Raw genomic sequence first — 18,814 nt, 5'->3', positions numbered from 1 at the left:
GCATTCAAAAGACTTAGGATGCTGCGAGAGTGAGTACTTTATCAAGAATGTGACATACAGGCCACAGGTCACACATGCAAGCTTTTTAATTCTAATAACTTGTGGCTTCTTAGCTTTACTTATTTTAATCAGATTATCAGAAATGGAATACAACTGATATATCATTTACTTCAATTTCCCCACTTTCCAGGTAAAACTGAGTCTTCAAGTAAGAATTTGTTCGGTGGTACACAAATACAGTAAGATTGGGTCTCCTGTCTTTCTGTTCCTAGCCTCCTCGCTGACGAGACCTACCCACACATAAAACTATAGAAACGTTCATGAGAATCAGGAAAAACGAGCCTGTAAATCACCATCCTACTCAGTTCAGTCTGCAAAATAAAGTATGCACAATTTTTCAGACCAATTAATCGGACATAGAAATGATGTATTAGAAGATTACAAACATATTTTGTTGGTGTTTAGAGAGTTCAGGAATGTTGGTCCAAATAAAAAACTTTTTTCTACCCCTGTATCAACATTGTCTGTCTCAGTTTCAGTATAATCAGACACTTCTTTAACTATAAGAGCAATCCTACATTGCTCAGTATAAAATAAAAGCCAAAAGAAAAAAAAAATCCATTTTCTATGCTGATGAAGGGAACAAATAGCTACAAGAAACTAAATAAAATTAATAATCTTTAGAGCATCCTAGTAAACAGAGATGCTGTCTTTTGAAATTATTGTACTTTATTCTCTTATTTAGCTATGGATGTTTATGAAAAGACATTAGAAAATATTTAATAGGGTGATGACCTGAGGTGCTCTCCACAGGTGTTACGTGATACAACTCCATTCTGCTGTTTCAGAGAGGTTTTAGTTCAATACCTTTACACAAAGCAAGTCCTCAATCAAGAAGGGCGTGTATTTCCCTCCCTCTGAGTTTTCACCAGGGTCAGTTTCTACCTCACTGCACTGGATAAAGAAATTTTCAGATAGGGATATTTTGCACATAGGCTAAACCAGTAGTCAGAGTTCCTTCTCAAAGAAATAAGTTCTCTCTGGAGGTTTATGGAAATAGTACACACTGGGAGCCAGGGGAACTGTGTTTTTCCTTGATCTTCTACAAGCCTTGTAAACTTGAGAAAGCCCCTGATCTTCTCTGAATCTCAGTCTCTTCATCTGTAAGATGCAGGATTGGAATGTGCTATAGATGGAGTTATGTCCCCCCAAATTTTGTGTGTTGAAACCTACTGCCCCAGTGTGATGGTCTGGCAGTAGGGCCTTTGGGAAGTGATTAGATCATGAGGGTGGAACCTCATGAATAGAATTAGTGCCCTGTAAAAGAAATCCCAGAGAGCCCCCTCACCCCTTCCAACAGGTGAGGACACAGGGAGAAGATGGCTGTCTATGAACCAGGAAGCAGGCCCTCATCAGACACTGAATCTGCCGGCACCTTGATCTCGGAATTCCTAGCCTCCAGAACCATGAGAAACAAATTTCTGTTGTTTATAGCCAATTTGTCTATGCTATTCTGTTATAGCTGCCTGAATAAACTAAGACAGAATGGTTCATCTCTAAGAAAAGTTGCACTCTTGTTTGTTATAATTCAGTCGCTCACACGTCTGTTCTTATCCCCACTCCAGAGTCATTGTTATCCTGTAACTGTATAACTCTGCTTATACAGCATTTAAAACAACCAACTTTGTATTAAATTGTCTCCCTGATAAATCACTAGCTTTTTAAAATAACTTAAGGGGAAGTATCTGTAAGAATATCTAGAATCTGACAAGTGCTTAAAAGATGTTAAACGCCCCCATATTCTCTGCATAACAGTCCCCAGCACACAGCAGAGTCTGTTTACTGATTCAAACTGAATTAAAACAAGTTGTTGTGTTTATCTAGAGATGCAGATACAACATCTGCCAGGCCTGGACATATACTGCAAGCACCTAAGAATCTTAAAACAATGAGGTATCTCTACATACCTACCAGAACGTTAAAATTAAAAAAAAAAAAATCACAACACTAAATGCTGGTGAGGATGCAGAGAAACTGAATCACTCATACAACACTGATGAGAATCTAAAATGGCACAGCTGCACTGGTAAACAGTTTCCCAGGTTCTTTCAAAACTAAACATACAGCTACCATGTGACCCAGAAATCACACTACTGGGCATTTATCCCACAGAAATGAAAATTTACATCTATACAAATATTCCTAGCAGCTTTATCTGTAATAGCCCCAAACTGGAAACTACCAAAAGGTCTATCAATAGATGAGTGGTTAAACAAACTGTGGAACATCCATATTAAGGACTACTACTCAGCAATAAAAAGGAACAAATTACTAATAGATACAACTACTTGGATGGATCTCCAGTGAGTTATACAGGGTGAAATAAGCCAATCTCTAAAGCTTATACACTGCATAACACCATTTACAAAATATTATTGAAACAACAAAATTATAGATATGGAAAACAGATTAGTGGTTGCCAGGGGCTAGGAATGGTAGGTGAAGAAGTGGCTGTGACTATTAAAAGGCAGCACACAAGGGGAACTTTGTAGTGATGCAATGATTCTGTATCTTAAATATCGTTGTGGTTGCAGGAAGTGATAAAATGGCACAGAACTATACATACTCTGATGTCAGTTTCCTAGTTTTGATAATGTACTATAGTCATACAAAATGTAACTAACCATCGTGGGATACTGGATGAAGGACACAAAGGATCTTTCTGTACTATTTTTGCAACTTCCTAGCATCTGTAAGAATTTAAAATAAAAAGTAAAAAAAAATAGAGGAATAAAAATGTAATACACATTAGGGTAATATAGTGGAAAATTGTTTGAAATATTAATTATATTGGTAGGATCATATTTTCTTGGGGAAAGAAGGAAAACATGTTTAAGGCCCTTCTCATCCCTATAAAACTAAAGGTAATTTCCCTGGTAATAAAAAGATTATGTATTCCTTTCAATAGTGGGGCGGGGGGGGGGGGGAACACAACTGAAATAGCTATAAAACATGTCTAATTAACCTTGAGACCAGGCAAGTTGAGAGACAGCAGACATCTGAGCAACACTAGCACTAAGAAACAGCATGTGCTGGCTCCCCAGGGCTCCGTGTCTACTGGAAGTGTTTCTACAAAAAGAGAACTTGGAAGACCCTAGTTTAGAAACTCAGAAGACGTATGATTTATAAGATGTAAGGAGAGGGTAGGAAACGTGATTTTGAGCAAAAAGACAGCATTAGCAAAGAATGAAAACATTCCCAGTTGGATACATCTGTTCCAGCAGTGAGCGCTGGAATACACTAGTGTTGGACTGAAGACTGCTGGAAGTCATGGCAGTCTGAAGACAGATTTGAGAGCCAGAAGGTCTAGTCCCCACGTCTAGAAGACAAACCCACCATCCTCTGGTCCAGAAAAAAGGCCTCACTGTCCTATCATCTGACTTACACTTTGCTATCTGTCCATGAGTATCATAAACTAAGAATCAAGCAACACTTTTGATTTAGTATCCAAAGCCCTCATAGCACTGGGATGGAAATACAGGAAAAAACTAGTCAACGTTCACTGAATGAATGAATAAATGACCTATGGTTTAAAAGCTGAAGGAATTTTTATTGTTGTTAATTCCTACTACTTAGTTTGGGTTTTAAGCCAAACCCAATGACCTCCATACAGAGCTGCACTGTCCAATATGGTTACTAGCAGCTACATGGAGTTATACGGAAAGCCTGAACTGAAATGTACCATAAATGTAAAATACACCCAAGATGTCAGACTTAGCACCAAAAACAAACAAAAAATTGGAATGTAATATATGTCAATATCATCTTTATACATATCAAATGGCACTACTGGGTTAAATAAAACATTTTATTAAAATTAATTTTGCGTGTATCTTCTTACTTTAATTTGGGTACTAAAGTATTTATACTATCTATGTAGCTCACATTATATTCATACTGGAGCACTAGAGGGCAGGAGAGTGCATACTTCTTTCTTAGTTAATGCCATGAAGATCCCTTAAGCTCTGCCCAGGAAAGGATCTTTTGCTCATTTGAGTCTACTTTAAATCTTCTGATGACTTTTAAGATGAAATGGTAGATAGGAGATGCTTTCTGCTAGAGAAACCACAGTGGCTGTATATATTAAAAAAAAGAAGAAGGTAGTAGGCATACATGTGAAAACATCACATACAAGGGGAAAAAATCTACTTGTAGGAAAACAGAGTATCTGATATATAACTTAACTGTAATAATATTCTAGTTACGCTTAAACTTGGTGGGACAAAACACACACACACACACACACACACACACACACACACACACACAAACAAACAAAAAGGAACAAGAAAACATAAAAAAACAGGAGCATCTGGACTCAGGGTTTTAGAGGAAATTACATTTCTCTCAAGATAAAGCCTACAGAGGCAGAGTCTTCACATAAAAACACTTTTCCGTGAACGCTAACCCAGCAGGGGTGAAAATAAAGAACTGTGAGCCAAGACCTCCAGAATACTTGCAGCTCTTCCCCCAGCAGCTGCTTTTTCTTAAAGCAGATATGAGAACAGATGTGAGTTACCACCTGAAGTTAGAGGATGGAGAATTTTTATCTTAGCACTGAAGAGATGAAACGTTTCCTGATTCATGAAGATGAGTTTGCTTGTGTCTTCCTCTTCTGGGAGAGCTTAGAAAGCCCCCTGGAACGGTCTTGCTCCCAAAGGGGTCTGTGGCACTTGGCACTGTAGCACTGAACTTTCTTGGTGGATGAAACTCTATTACTAAAGATTTCTGTCTTCCATACACTCAAGCCCCCAGACCATCCCCATTTTGAATCTACATCTGTATCTAACTTCTCCTAAACCTTTCAAGTTCCCATCCTACATATTCAAACTCTTCTACCCTTTTATCCTGCCAGAATCTTAAATTCAAGGGATCAAAATATACATCTAAAATCTTGAGCAGTTTTCTTCCCTAGTAAAATCTTTTGTCTGGGTTCTTCTGTTTTCGTAACTGACATGTCACCTTCCCAGTCATCCACATTTGATAACTTATATTCATCTTTTTTCCATTCATCACATCTTTTTCATCTATGCACTTTATCAAGACAACAGATTCTGCCTCAGTGATCTCTCCGTCACCATGAAAGATCAAAAATCATAGGTCAGCCCTCATCTCCTCTTGCCTGGGCTATTATAACGATCAAAGTAGTTTTCCCTACCTCCAGTCTGTCCTCACTGGGACTGATTCATTCCTGCCAAGCTCTGTGCTAGGTGACTAAGAACACACGAAGGAATGAGACAGCCCCTGCCTCAAGACAGTTTCTCCTCTCACGTTACTTTTCTTGTAGCAAAATATAGTTAAGCTTGGCGCCTGCTCGAACCTTCTGGCTACAGAATTAAGTTGACAGTTCTCAGTCTAACATCTAGGTCCCTTCATAATGTAATCCAAGTGTAACTCTCCAACTTCTCTCTTTTCTCATAATATTCTCATATAACCATTACTACCACCACCACCACCAGCAGCTACACTAAAACATGGCAAAGTATAGTAAGTGATTTAAAACAACACAGAGGTAATCCAAATGTTAGTTTTAATAGCAAAAGAGATTTCATCTACTTGGTAAATGTTTATTTAATCCATGCCCAGATATTCCTTCTGAGAAATATAACAAGCAGCCCCCAGTGCCCAGTGATCTCATAAGCAATCTCACAGAATACCAAGGTTACTCCAAGACCATGGTAACATGAAACAAAACAAGATCACTTCACGATTTTAAGTACAGACAAAAGCAAGGTCACACTGTGCCATCCACAACATATCCTAGACTTTCCTATTTTCTGATAGTATCTAATCTGAGCAAACCCCTGCTGCCTCAGACCCTCCCTCAAATCACCCAAGAAAAGCTCAAATCCTATAAAAGCTTCTTTCTGACACACACTTGAGATCATTCCTCCTGATGTGTGTTCTTCCTGCTGCAACAAGTAATCCACCCACCTTGCTTCACGGGTATATTCCTGGTGGGCTGTGGCTGAAGGTAACTGACACTTCACCGCTCTGAATGAATGAATGAATGATCAGGACAGCTATTTGTTTGGAAATTTTAGGACTAGGTAAGAGAAATGGTATTATTTTCTGCTATATCAGGAATGTCAATGTAACTTTTTGAAGGAACTCTCGGAGCATAATACTAAAGAGATTCTCTAGGAAAAAAAACTTAGTTACATTTGACATTTTAAAAATGGTAATTTTCTAAAACATCTGTAAAACTGTTTCTGTAATTACCTAAGGAAAAGAAAAGTTACAATGTTCTAGCAAATAAAGGCCTAATAGATTATTACTGCTAGCACAGACGAAAAGAGGAGCAACTTTTATTTCTTCTTTTATTACCCTAATGAAACATGGTTAATTTCTTCTGAAAGACTGATTTGATCCTGCTGCTTTTTGGAAAGCTAACAGGATCATTCAGTTCTCACTGGCTAACATTAAATTCTAAGAGTAAAATCCCTTTTCGTCCTGCCTACACCCTCAATGTACAGTCTTTTGTTTTCTAACTGCTGAGCAAACAAACTTGGCTTCTTTCAGTGGATATTTTAAACTAAGTTCCAAAAACGCCTACTTTAGTGCTGGTATTGGTATTAGAGGACACATATTTAGATACCCTTAAATTTATGACCACATAAATCGTTCAACTGCTCTAATATCCACGCTTAATTTGTTCCTAGCCTTGAAAACCAATTCAATTTTTCAGTTACTGGTTTCAGTTGCTATTGTTTGTAAAATCCAGGGTAAAAACACACATAAGAGAATTCTTGGTGTGTTGTCATACACACATGCATACTAGATTGTGATGTCTCAGCACAAAGATGGCTCCTATCAGCATTTAGCTCACTGAAACACAGGCCGCATTCAGTGGTCAATGTCTAACATAGATTAAACGATTTAAAAATAACTGCATGACAGTGTCATAAATATCATGTATTCATACACCAAAGCGTGTGTATATATATTTTACACTTAGAATACTTATAGTGGCATATTTTAAATATAAGTAACAGTGAATATAAACAAATAAAAGATCTTTGCAAAGAAATAAATCCTTTAATTCCCTTTGGAAATATATATAAATATGTAATCTCTCTCCAATTGGGAGACACAGCACATCAAAGTCAGGACATTAATCTCCCATAAAAATTAAGCAATGATGCTGCCTGCTTCCAAATCAGAAGGGCATGTGGTCTGAGAGAAAAAGGACTTAGGAGAGAGGACCTGAGACAAATCCTTCGGTTATACTGTTCCTTTCATTTAACATTTCATCTCAATTTCCAGGCAAGGACAAAAAAAAGGAGCAGAATTCTTTGCTAGCACATATATCATGACTGCTAGGACTAGGTAAATTCCTTTTCCTCTGCAACTTATAAACAGTTGATATGTTTTTTGTGATATGTCTACAGTAAATTTTTCTGATTCACTATTTTCTATTTTATAAATAGTTACAACAAGAACACAGTTGACTATGATATTTTGAAATACATGCATGATCCAATAAATCTGAGGCATGAGAACCTAATTCTAAGCACAAAGAATTGCAAATAATGCTGACCATATTCCAATTCTTGAATTTATATAAATTTTATTCCTATTAAATATGCTATGTGAATTAATCTCTAATTCAGTACTAGAAGCTAATTCCAACAGAGAATTTAAAATTTATGTAAAATCATCTTTCTACACTCATTTGCTATATATATATGTATACACACATACATATATATACACATACATATATATACATACATACACATATATACATATATATACATATACATATATATACATACATATATATATATATATAAATACATATATATTTATGTTAGTTCTTAAAATATGAAAGAAAATTGGCATAAGATCAAATTGTGCACAATCTGAATTTTACCTGACAGGCAGCTTTCCGACTGATACCGATAAAACTGTGTTTATTCCTTACTCAGTTTTTGTCTCATGGGGGAAGACGAGAGGCCAGCAGCCAAGGAAAACTCAGGAGGGGCTGGGGTTAAGGCTGGCTTGTGTCATTATGTGAATGCTTTGGGTCCATCTTGCAATCTCTCCTTTGAGATTCAAGGGCATAAATAAGTTTTGATGATGTGAGTCTAGAAATGTTTTCTGGTATTTTGGCTTCTCTAGTTAATTCAAGGTTCAAACAAATGCTCTGTAAAAGTATACATCATGAAAATTTAGAATTTACTTAATGTGCAAGATAATTATTCAAATCTTCAAATACTGATGTTAAATGCTTTTAAAACAATATTGAAAATACATTAAAAATTTAAAATTCAATCCAAAATATTGCTACTTATAAGAACATGCTTGGGTCAATAATGCCACATTATCTTTAAAATAAAGTTTTATAAGTTTATATGTTTGAAGTGAATCCTTATCTCTCACACAGTCACCATCTTCCTGCATACTCCCAGGCTCTTCAACTATTTTTGTGTGAATGACTAGACACCTTCCACGCTGTTATTCTTCTTTTCACGTTATGGTGAAATGCACCATTTTATCTGGGTGTTCTGTCCCTCAGATGAGAATATTTGGTCAGAGACAGACTTATCCACTCTCCTCTGAAGGGACCATCTTTTCCTACAACTCATTCCACTACCTAAATATCAACTCCATCTTTTTTTATTTTCCTTCATTTCTTCCAAAACTTGCCTTCACTGACTTCCCCTTTACTTACTGCTCCAGGCAGCTTTCCTATATCCATCTAAGCCGACTTCATCATTAACTCTAGAGATGCTTTGTCTAATACGGTATCCACTAGTCATATGTAGCTATTTAGTAGCTATTTACATTTAAATTCATTACAATTAATATTATTTAAAACTCTCTTCTGTGGTCACACTAACCACATTTTCAAGTATTCAATAGTCAGGTGTAGCTAGTGGCTACTGCACTGGACAGCACAGAAAATTCTATGGAAAGAGTGCCGATGAAGAGAACTGGAACTCATCTCTGTCTATGGACATCTCTTGCTTTCTGTGATTCAACTACTACCTTCACCTTCTTCACCAAGCTCGATTCTTCCACCCAGGCTTTCCCAACCCTTTCAAACTTACAGAACTTTCTGCACTTTATATCACATCACCAGCTCCTTTAATAAGCACTTGCTAATGGAGGAATCCTTATTCGTCCGTGTATTTTCTTTCTCAATTTCTCACTTCTACTTCAAGAGTCTAATAACTGATGAGAGGGGAGAGGTTCACTAAACTTTGGTTGAATAAATTAATTATTGGCATCACACTTTATACAGAGCACACAAAAAATAACTACTTATTACATTAAAAGAAGTATTTTATAAACTTCAAAGACCCATTGCTAAGTTTTAAAAATCGGATTGTTGATATTGCATTAACCATTGTAATTCCCTGTTCATTTGTATTACTAGGATTCCACTGCTTAAAATAAAGCAAAAGAAGAGTCAAGGCTGGCTTATGAGGCATTCTCTTACCAAGAAATAGCTATTACTTGGCACCATAGGATAATGATGACTGAAGGCCATGGTGATTCTCTGGCTCAGGTACATCCTGAACTGAGTTCAGAAAGTGTATTTTTAGCACTAAATATGTTTTGAGATGTAGTATTTTTGAAAAACAACAAAGAAGCACAGAATGCACGATTATTTTCTATTGTTTAGGAGACACTGTTCCTTATCCTAACTACACCTAAAATATAACCTTTACAGCCTGTATCTCAGCATTTACTTGAGTAACTATAAAATATATTTGAAGAGTCTCAACAAGTAAAAAGAATATGCTACATCATATATTTTCAGAGCCATATGTTGCTAAAGAGGGAAGACTGCATCCTGAACTTCCTTTTCTTTTAGGGCATGGGGAAATACTACTCTCAAAAATACATGCAATGAGAGGGAGACTAGACACTCAAATAAAAGGACCTACAGTGTGCAGAATGGAAAAGCTATTAAATGCACATTCATTTATATAAGACACAGAAGAGAAGCTTTAGAAAGCACACAAACACCTAAGAGACAAGAAAAAACAAATTATCTAAAAAAAAAAAAATTAACAGCCATGGCAGATTCAAAATTACTAGAGTAAAAAAGAGTAGAACAAAAACATCAAAATAGTAAGTGACAAGAAAAGAGGGTAAGAACGTGTGTTACTTACAGGAATTCTTCTCCAGGGTGTTTGGGTATATTTATCAGCATATGTGCATTTTTCTTCTTTAGATTTTTGGTGGCAATTACACCGAGTTGCCTGCACAAGAACACAAATTTCAACACTGGTGTAATCCTACATATACACATATACATACAAACAAAGTAATCAGGGTCTCTCTTAGAGAGCTGAAAAAAAACAGCAAACATCTATGTCTATTAAGTAGGCTCCATCTCATTCACAGATTAGGTTTTAGAGCCACTCTGTAAGGCTAAAATTTTAAATGGTCAAAATTACCCTTGGCGATCTCTTATACTGCCCATAAAATACACAACCCATGACAGATATAGATAAAGATATAGATACAGATATAGATGTATATGTGTGTGTATATATATCTAAAGATATGTGTATACAGATGTAGACTATATACAGCAGTATGTAGTAAATAATATAACTGCAAAACCTCAAATATTTCCCTAAACTATTATGTTACTACAACCACTGCAGCACAGTTTCTTAAATTTATTTTTGATGGGACTCTATTAGATATTAAATACCACCAGCGCACAAGTAAGGCTGCCTCTTCATCCATGAAATGCTTTTAAAAGCCCCTTTCGTGATGTGCGGACTTTACTGAACTGGAATATTCTGAAGGATCTCTGCCCTTGGACAAGGTCTGTCTGACCATCTCAGTTCATAAATAAATCCTCTTCACATGACTTCACTCAGAGCACACTCACTTAGTCATTTACACAACACAAAGTAATGTACCTATTGTGTAAATTACGATCTCTCAAATAAATACCAATTTTTTTTAAAAAATGAAAAGCTAGATAATGAGAATTCCTCCTTAGTCTGAAGCTGGAATTTAACCATGTTATTTGTCAAATAACCCCACTGTAGGTAAATATATGTTCTTGTAGGAAAACCTACATAGCAAATTCTTGACTATTGCATCAAGTTAAAATTATAAGTTTCTATTTTTACAATACTTACCAATATTCAAATTTTTTTCCTAATTGCAATCAAATCATCCCAATTTCCATAATCGAAATAAAATCTAATCAAAACCAAAAATCTATTGTACACACGTTTCCACTCCTTGTAGTACACGCATATTTCCCATTCCAAAAAATGGGACAGTTATTGAAACAAAATTCAACATATAACCAGATCAACTTAGTCTCTTGGAATTCAATATAATAGGACTTAACTTTTAACATATATGGGAGGTATGTAAAGAAAAAAGATAATATAGAACATTTATCTTAATGTAAGCACATTAATTATTCTATCCTGACTGCTACCAATTCCAGAAATAATTTCCTTTCTATGGCTATGTGCTAACATTTGAAGAAAATAATCAGCAAATATTTGAATTTTCCATAATTCAGAAAATCTGGTTTTTAGTGACATTTCAATAGATAGAAAACAACTACCCAAATCATTCACTCTCCATGTGCATTCTTTATTGCTGACAGATTCTGTTCAGATGCTCACCTTCTCTGTGGTCCCATATTCAGGGAAGTGTGTATCCTATCTCTTGACCCAATGACAGATTTTGATTAGTCTGAACCAACCTGATTAATCCCATTCCTCAACAGTTAAGGAACAAAGAACCCAAATCTAGCCAATAAAACATGAGATGAGTCTGGGTTATTTGTAAGGAAGTATTCTTAATTTAAAAAAAAAAAAAAAGTATGCTATAGAAAACAGGCCCTTTTCCCATCTTTGGGGACTACTGTGCAAGTATGTGACACACAGAGCTATAGCAGACATCTTGTGTCCACGAAGGGACAGCCAAGAGGATTCCAGAAAAGCTACCCTAGAACTTTACCATTACCCAAATGACCAATTAAGAAACCATGGAAAAGGATGGGACCAATACACTTTGTTATTTGGGTTTATAAATGTTCTTATTTTTAAGTCACTTTCAGCTAGGGACTTTTACTTGAAACTTAAGACATCATTAGGTGTGCACTGATTTACTAGCTGGGTAATTTGAAGCAAATCGTCAAATAACAGTTATTACGTCTCATGCACCCATGGGCCAAGTGTAGCATTAGGGAGTTTACATACATAGTTCATTTAGCTATCACAGCCCTTTCTAGTCAGTATTATTTTTATTAGCCCCACATATAGAAGAGGTTAAAGAGAAATTAGGTAACTTCCCTAAGAGAATATGGCTACTAAGGTTCAGAGCCAGGATCTGAACCCAGGTCCATGCAGCTTCAAGCTGCTCATGGCTTCTCAAATATATTACATTACTAGTCTACTTAAGCTGAATTCCACCTTCTATACCCCCATAAAGAAAACTGTACACTAGTAATTTCATAAGATTATTAAGAGGATTCAATGAGCAAATGTACATAACTTAACTAGTATAATTAGTATCTCATCTTACAGGTAACTTTTAGAAAGGCAGATTAGTATTATTTAACTAGTATACTAAGGTGAAAATAAACGGGCATTCTTAGCATTTTGGAATAAGGTTTAAATAGTCATGCCTCTATATCTTTCAGCTAAATTCTTGGAGTACTGAAATCTAATTTTGTATCTGCACATTTCACATAAAATATGAACTTAACACATTATATTGTCACTTTATTTTTCTTACAGTTTGCATGCAAACATAGGTTAGAGTTGAGTACATATAAAAGATAAAAAGCACAGAAAGCTAGAAACAGAAAGGGACTTTGAAATCACCTAGAAAATTTTTCATGTTTTTGATAAAGAAAGCACCAGAGTGATGGCAACAGCCAATGTCATTCAGCTAATTAATACTGAGGACAAGGTCAGTCCTCTAATTCCTAGTCTATGGCTCCTCTAATGACATTTTGCTGTTATAAGAAAAGCAGTTTAGGCATGTAAGGGAAGAAAAAAAAACTGTAAAGAGGCAATTTTAATTTTGGCAATCTGAAAACTGCTGTTACCTTTTATATCTTTTTACATTGTCTTGAGCTGAATAAGAGACTTTTTAGAGTTCCACAACTGTACTAAAGATAGGTGATGGGCCTTTCTAAAATAAATATGATTTCACAATTTAATATATCCAATACAGAGAATTTCAAAGTACATAATGCTAAAGAGTAATGTTTTCACCTTTCTTCATTTTCCTTTCTTTCTTTAGGATTCTCTTAGTTATTTCTGAAGCCTTCTAAAAGATACCTGTAAGGTGACATACTAATCAGGACAATTAGACCAGCCTCTTCAATAAGTCAGTATAATGAAAAAAAAATGATTCTAAAGTAAAAGAGACTTAAGAGATAATAACTAGATGTAATGTACAAATGTACAGGATAGTTTGGGAACTGGGGAAGTCTGGATATGGACTAGATATTAGAAGATATTTAAAAATTACTATTAATTGGTTAAAGGTAATAATTATCTCAGCTAGGAAGAGAACATTTCTTATTTTCTAAAGAAGCATACTGAAGTTAAAAGAACACTATTAAAACTTCTCACCATAAAAAGCTGTATCTTTATTTATTAATTACATATCAATATAAAATGATCTCTTCATAATTCTTTTAGTATTAGATTTATTTTTCTAGTTTTAATATTGCAACTCCAGTTTTTCAGGTGAGAATAACTTTATTCTGTCTCACTCAACCTTTTATATTTAGCATTACTGTGCTGTTTTACTTGACCTAAATTTCCTTTATACAAAGGAATTAATGGATTTTGCTTTAAATCCTCACTAAAGTTCTCTCCATGAGATAAAGCCATTTGTACTATTATATTTATTACCTTTGATCTAATTCCTGTCACCTTAGTTCTGCTATTTTTAGATATCCTTGGTATTTTTCTACTTTATATTCCTTTTTTTTTTACTTTATCTTTCACAAGATATGTTATACTAACCTCGTAAAGCATTTCACAAACATTTAAATTTACCTAGGCATATAAAAAAGAAAAATTTTAGATACCCATTTGCAGATAAATGATTCAGTAATTCTGACTTCTTTAGCATACTCCTTATCTCTTTCCTCAAATATATTTTATTTAATCCAAATATTTATAAAAATTAATAACAATTTTAAATTTTTAAATTAAAATCATCTTTAATTTCAAAAATTTTTAATTGAAAAAAAATTTTTTAATTCAAATGATATACAATTACATATGATTAAATAATGAGCATCAAGTTTTCTCCCATTACTAGCTGGGAAGTTTAGCCTACCTAGTCTCTCTAACAATGGTTTTCATTTCATGATTCATTCGTTTTAACCATTACTTCCTTATTCTTGAGTTATTTTAAAATTTCTCTCTCAAATATTTGGAATGCATTATTAAATAATTTTACAAAGATAACTGGGTGGCATATTTTTCAATACATTAAAGGTCTAGAATGTACCTTTATCTAGAAATAAAAATGTGTTTAGCTCTAAAAATGAGGATCATAACCTTTTTTTCTGAAGTGTACTAGACACAACAACTTTCTTGTGCTCTGTAATACATTTTTGCAAAATAGGAAGCTTAATTTCCTAAAGGTGACTTTTCTTCTCCCCCAAAATTGGCTACTAGTTTGGTTGGGTTTTATCTTTAGCTCTGAAATACAAACATTAGGTCTTAATCTTTTCTTTTTTAATTTTATTTTTGGTAGGCCCTCAACTTGCAATATTCTTTTTTCAGATTCTTAAGGTTTCTGATACCCTTAATCATAACATCTGATCCACCTGTCCTTACTATTTATTTGTAAGCTGGATCTCTGATCTGACCCAGTGGCTCAGAGTTCAATATATTATATCCTTTCTATCCTGAGTGAGATTACTGTTTTACATTGCTGAATTGCTTTGCTATGCCTAAACATGCTTTTGACTTCCAACAAAAATTTTCTTTGGTCTGTTGTGATTGTTATGCCATTATGTTCTTGCTATCCTGGCTTTTTAACTTATAAACTAAATTATAACTAAATTCAAGAGACAGCACATATAGTTTTCATATGAAACTAACATGTGATGTTGTAACAGCTGTAAAATTATAAAGATTCAAACATGGCTCTGTGAGATCCTACTCAACATCGTCCATGGAAAAAAAGAAACTTTTTTTAGAATAACCTTCACTCTATCAGACAGCCACACAGATTCCTAAGACTGAATACCCAGGTTCATTCATCAATAACATGAATATAAATTGGTAAATTTCAAATCCCCCAAACCGAGGCACTGAAAATGGACTATTTGAGTTTTTTACCTTGAAAACTTATTATTTAGACTGAAAACTGAATCACATACTTTCAGAGTGCATATAATCTAAAAATAATACAACAGTGCAATTTTAAAAGCCAAAAACAAAATAAAATTTCAATTCTGGCTCAAGTTTTATTAAAAATATACATACTTTGCCCAGTTTGAAAAGCCTCCACTTTACATACTACTTACAAGCTGATGTTCTAATAGTTGGATTTTTTCATCTTTCTTCTTTATTTCTTCCTTAAGTTGTTTTATTTCATTTAACAAATCTTCGTTCTGAAATATTTTTAAAAGATTAATGTAAGTATTTAACTGTATTTTAAAAACACTAACAAGAAGCATTAAATCAATGATGAAGACTGAGTAATTAACTGTTTATTTAAGGGGAAAATTCTTAAATACACCACCTATTAGCCCATTAAAAAAAAAAAAAAAACTTTGCTCTTCTAAGAACTCAAATCTAAAAGAGTCTGACATGTAAACAATGAACACTAACAGCAGCAACAGCTACCATTCATTGAATACTCATCTCAGTGCCAAGAGCTGAGTACTTCTAGGTATCTAAGCAGTTGATTCTGACTGTGACCCTAAGGTAGGTACTATTATCTCCATTTTACAGACAAGAAAACTAGGATCTAGGCCACATAGTAAAATAAATTACATGCAAAACAGTAACTTCTGCTAGATTTCAAGGAATATATCTAAGAGTTGCCTGTCAGAGGAGATGAAGGGCACAACAAGCAGAAGAAACTGGCATAACTAAAGGCACAGAGTCATTTCGTGGATGGTTCAGAAAGCAGCAGAAAGATAAGTATGCCTGAGGGGAACAAGGAAGATTCTTTTCCCATGAGCTACTTTCATGAGAACTGCCTCAATCAAAGAAAAGATATCCTATGAACTTAGTCTGTAAAAAAATTCCTAATAGTGTTAATGGAAACCTATTGTTAAGGTAAGCAGGAATTCGGTTACATTGCCAAGTATAAGGTATCGTTACCCTGCAGTTAGCCCATTTTGTTTACCGCTATTCAATTATCCAGAAATACACACTGATGAAATAGTGCAAGCAAGAAAATTACAGTTGGCCCTTGAACAACGCAGGGGTTGGGGTGCGGACCCTCTCTGAAGTAACAAATCTGGGTCTAACTTTTAGTTGGCCCTCCATATCCACAGTTTCTCCATATCCATGAATTTCACATCCTTGGATTCAACCACCTGCAGTTCGGTATAGTACTGTATTTATTATTGAAAAAAATCCACATGTATGTGGACCCATGCAGTTCAACCTGTGTAGTTCAAGAGTCGACTATAGAATGATATACTTTTCCATGGATAAAAATAAGTAAGCAAATAATTATAATGTGTTGTTAATGAGTGAAGTACACCATCTTCTTCAGATACACTGGGGGCAGTGGGAAATGCAGTCTCATTAACAAGAGATCAGAAACAGACATTTTGTGGAGGCTTTAACATATCAAACAAGCATCACAGTGGGGAAGAAAAGAGTTTTTTTAAATGCTGTTTGGTGATTCACTGCATGTGAGAGAAGAGGACAGAGGAGCAGTCAAGAGTGACGTCTCTATTTTCAGCTTGAATGATAGAGTGAATAGAAACAGAGAATAAAGGAGAAACATGTCCAAAGAGCAATACTCGTGAGTTTTAAATATATTGTTAGAAGTACCTATGGGTGGAACATACAGTGGAAATGTCCAGTAGACAACAGGATTACCAAATATGAGAGAGAAAGACTTTATATGTCACCAACATATATTATACATGATATCATGACAGTAGAAAGTTCAATGAGGACCGGACTAAAGATATAAATCTACATTCTAAAGAAGAAACGAAACCTACAAAGAAAATGGGGGAGAAATGTTAAGGGATATGGAGGGAATTCAGAGAGAAGTGACATAAAAACCAAGGGATAAAGCTTTTAAGACAAAGGCCATGCCAGATGCCTACAGCATTAAACAGTAGCTATTTTCGTTTTTCCAGGTTTCCACATTAACTGGTAAGAGTAGCTCAAGCAGAGTCAAGGAAAGGCTTATTTGATTTACTAAGTTTAAAGTAGGTAAGATATAGAAATTTATAAACAAGGTGAAGAGAAAGTACAGAAAGCCACTGGAGAGAGATGAGAGAGGAGGAGGATGTAGTTAGGTCTTTAACAGCAGCAGAAAATAGAGCTGAGAACATGAGAAGAAAAGGTGGTCATCCACAGCACAGTGGCCACTCTTCCCCTGTGACTGGAACAAAGTGGATCAGAGTGACACAGATACAGATAAGTCAGAAAGCAGGAAGGCAGGCAGCAGAAGAGTGGAAGAGAAAGGGGTCTGAGGAGAGTGGACAATGTCTGAAACAGATCAGGGGAATGGGAGAGGGAACTGTCCTGATGTAAAGGACACAATGGAGACGTGCAGGTCCAGTGGAGATTTCAGACCCTAAATTTGTAATGGCATAAGTCACCATACTTGTATCATTTGAACAGAACTGCGAAACCATCTTGCATGAGAAGGATTTGCTGATGAAAGTGAAGGACAGTCTAGAGTACTGGAGAGAGACAGTATGAACTATTGCATCTCCCTGTGGAAAGAAGGAAGAAAGGCTAGAAATAATCTGCCTGGGAGGAAAGCCAGTAGGGACAAGAAACAAATAATGTGTACCAATAAGGCCAGCATATAACATTAAATTTATAGGTAAACTATAAAGGAACATGGAAAAAATGAAAACTCTGTAGTTCTGTAAAAAAAAAAAGTTAAGAGTTAACTTTTCTTTAAAAAATTTTTTTTCTTTACACGTGAAAAACTTTTCCAAAGAAATTCAGGAAAAAAGTCAACTTTACTTTTAAAATATCAGTCACAAAACTTAAAAAAACTTTGAGAGATAATCAGAAGTCTTCTAAGTCAATGGTTCTCAATTGGGTATACATCTAAAAGTTTTTTTTAAAAAGAGATGTCCTGCTGCAGACCAATTATTAAACTCACAATAGGATGGAAGTCCAGAGATGGGAAGAAATTTGCACAAGGACAGGTAGGTAACATGCTGAAAAGCCAAGATTAGATAACCAGACATGACTCCTATCCTACATTCTTTTGATTTTGTGTTTTACACATAATTCTGTTCCCAGTAAGTCACTCTACATCCTATAAGAAAATTATGCTTCTGTGACCCCCTAATACCAAGCTTGGCCACGTGACCTGTTTTGGAAGCGACATATGTTACATCCAAGCAGAATCCACGTTATTCTGCCAATGCTATTCAGGTACAAAAAATAACAAGTCCCAGGATAAGGGCTGATCCTTCAGCCTGGATCCCAGAATGAAGGACACATGAAGTCCCACTGATCTATAACCAATATGCAACATACTGAGAAACAACAAGTGAAAAATAAACTTTTGTTGTTGTAAGCCACCATTTACTAGAGATGAATAGCACACACTG

At 35.1% G+C, this 18,814-nt stretch overlaps 1 protein-coding gene across 5 annotated transcripts in view; it reads right to left on the bottom strand.

The window, feature by feature from the left end:
* Nucleotides 1-18,814, bottom strand: part of CCSER2 (coiled-coil serine rich protein 2) — a 121,648-nt gene that overhangs the window by 13,983 nt on the left and 88,851 nt on the right. For all 5 annotated transcript variants that reach the window (XM_074374322.1, XM_074374323.1, XM_074374321.1 and 2 more), the window contains 2 exons: nucleotides 15,566-15,652; nucleotides 10,188-10,277 (listed from right to left, as the gene is read on the bottom strand). In XM_074374322.1, coding sequence (XP_074230423.1) covers nucleotides 10,188-10,277; nucleotides 15,566-15,652 — 177 coding nt within the window. The remainder of the gene's footprint in view (nucleotides 1-10,187; nucleotides 10,278-15,565; nucleotides 15,653-18,814) is intronic.

This window comes from Camelus bactrianus, chromosome 11, assembly GCF_048773025.1.
Source record: "Camelus bactrianus isolate YW-2024 breed Bactrian camel chromosome 11, ASM4877302v1, whole genome shotgun sequence".
NCBI classification, from domain to species: Eukaryota; Metazoa; Chordata; class Mammalia; order Artiodactyla; family Camelidae; genus Camelus; species Camelus bactrianus.
The sequence above is the reverse complement of the archived record's forward strand: the minus strand, read 5'-3'. Positions and strand labels throughout refer to the sequence as shown.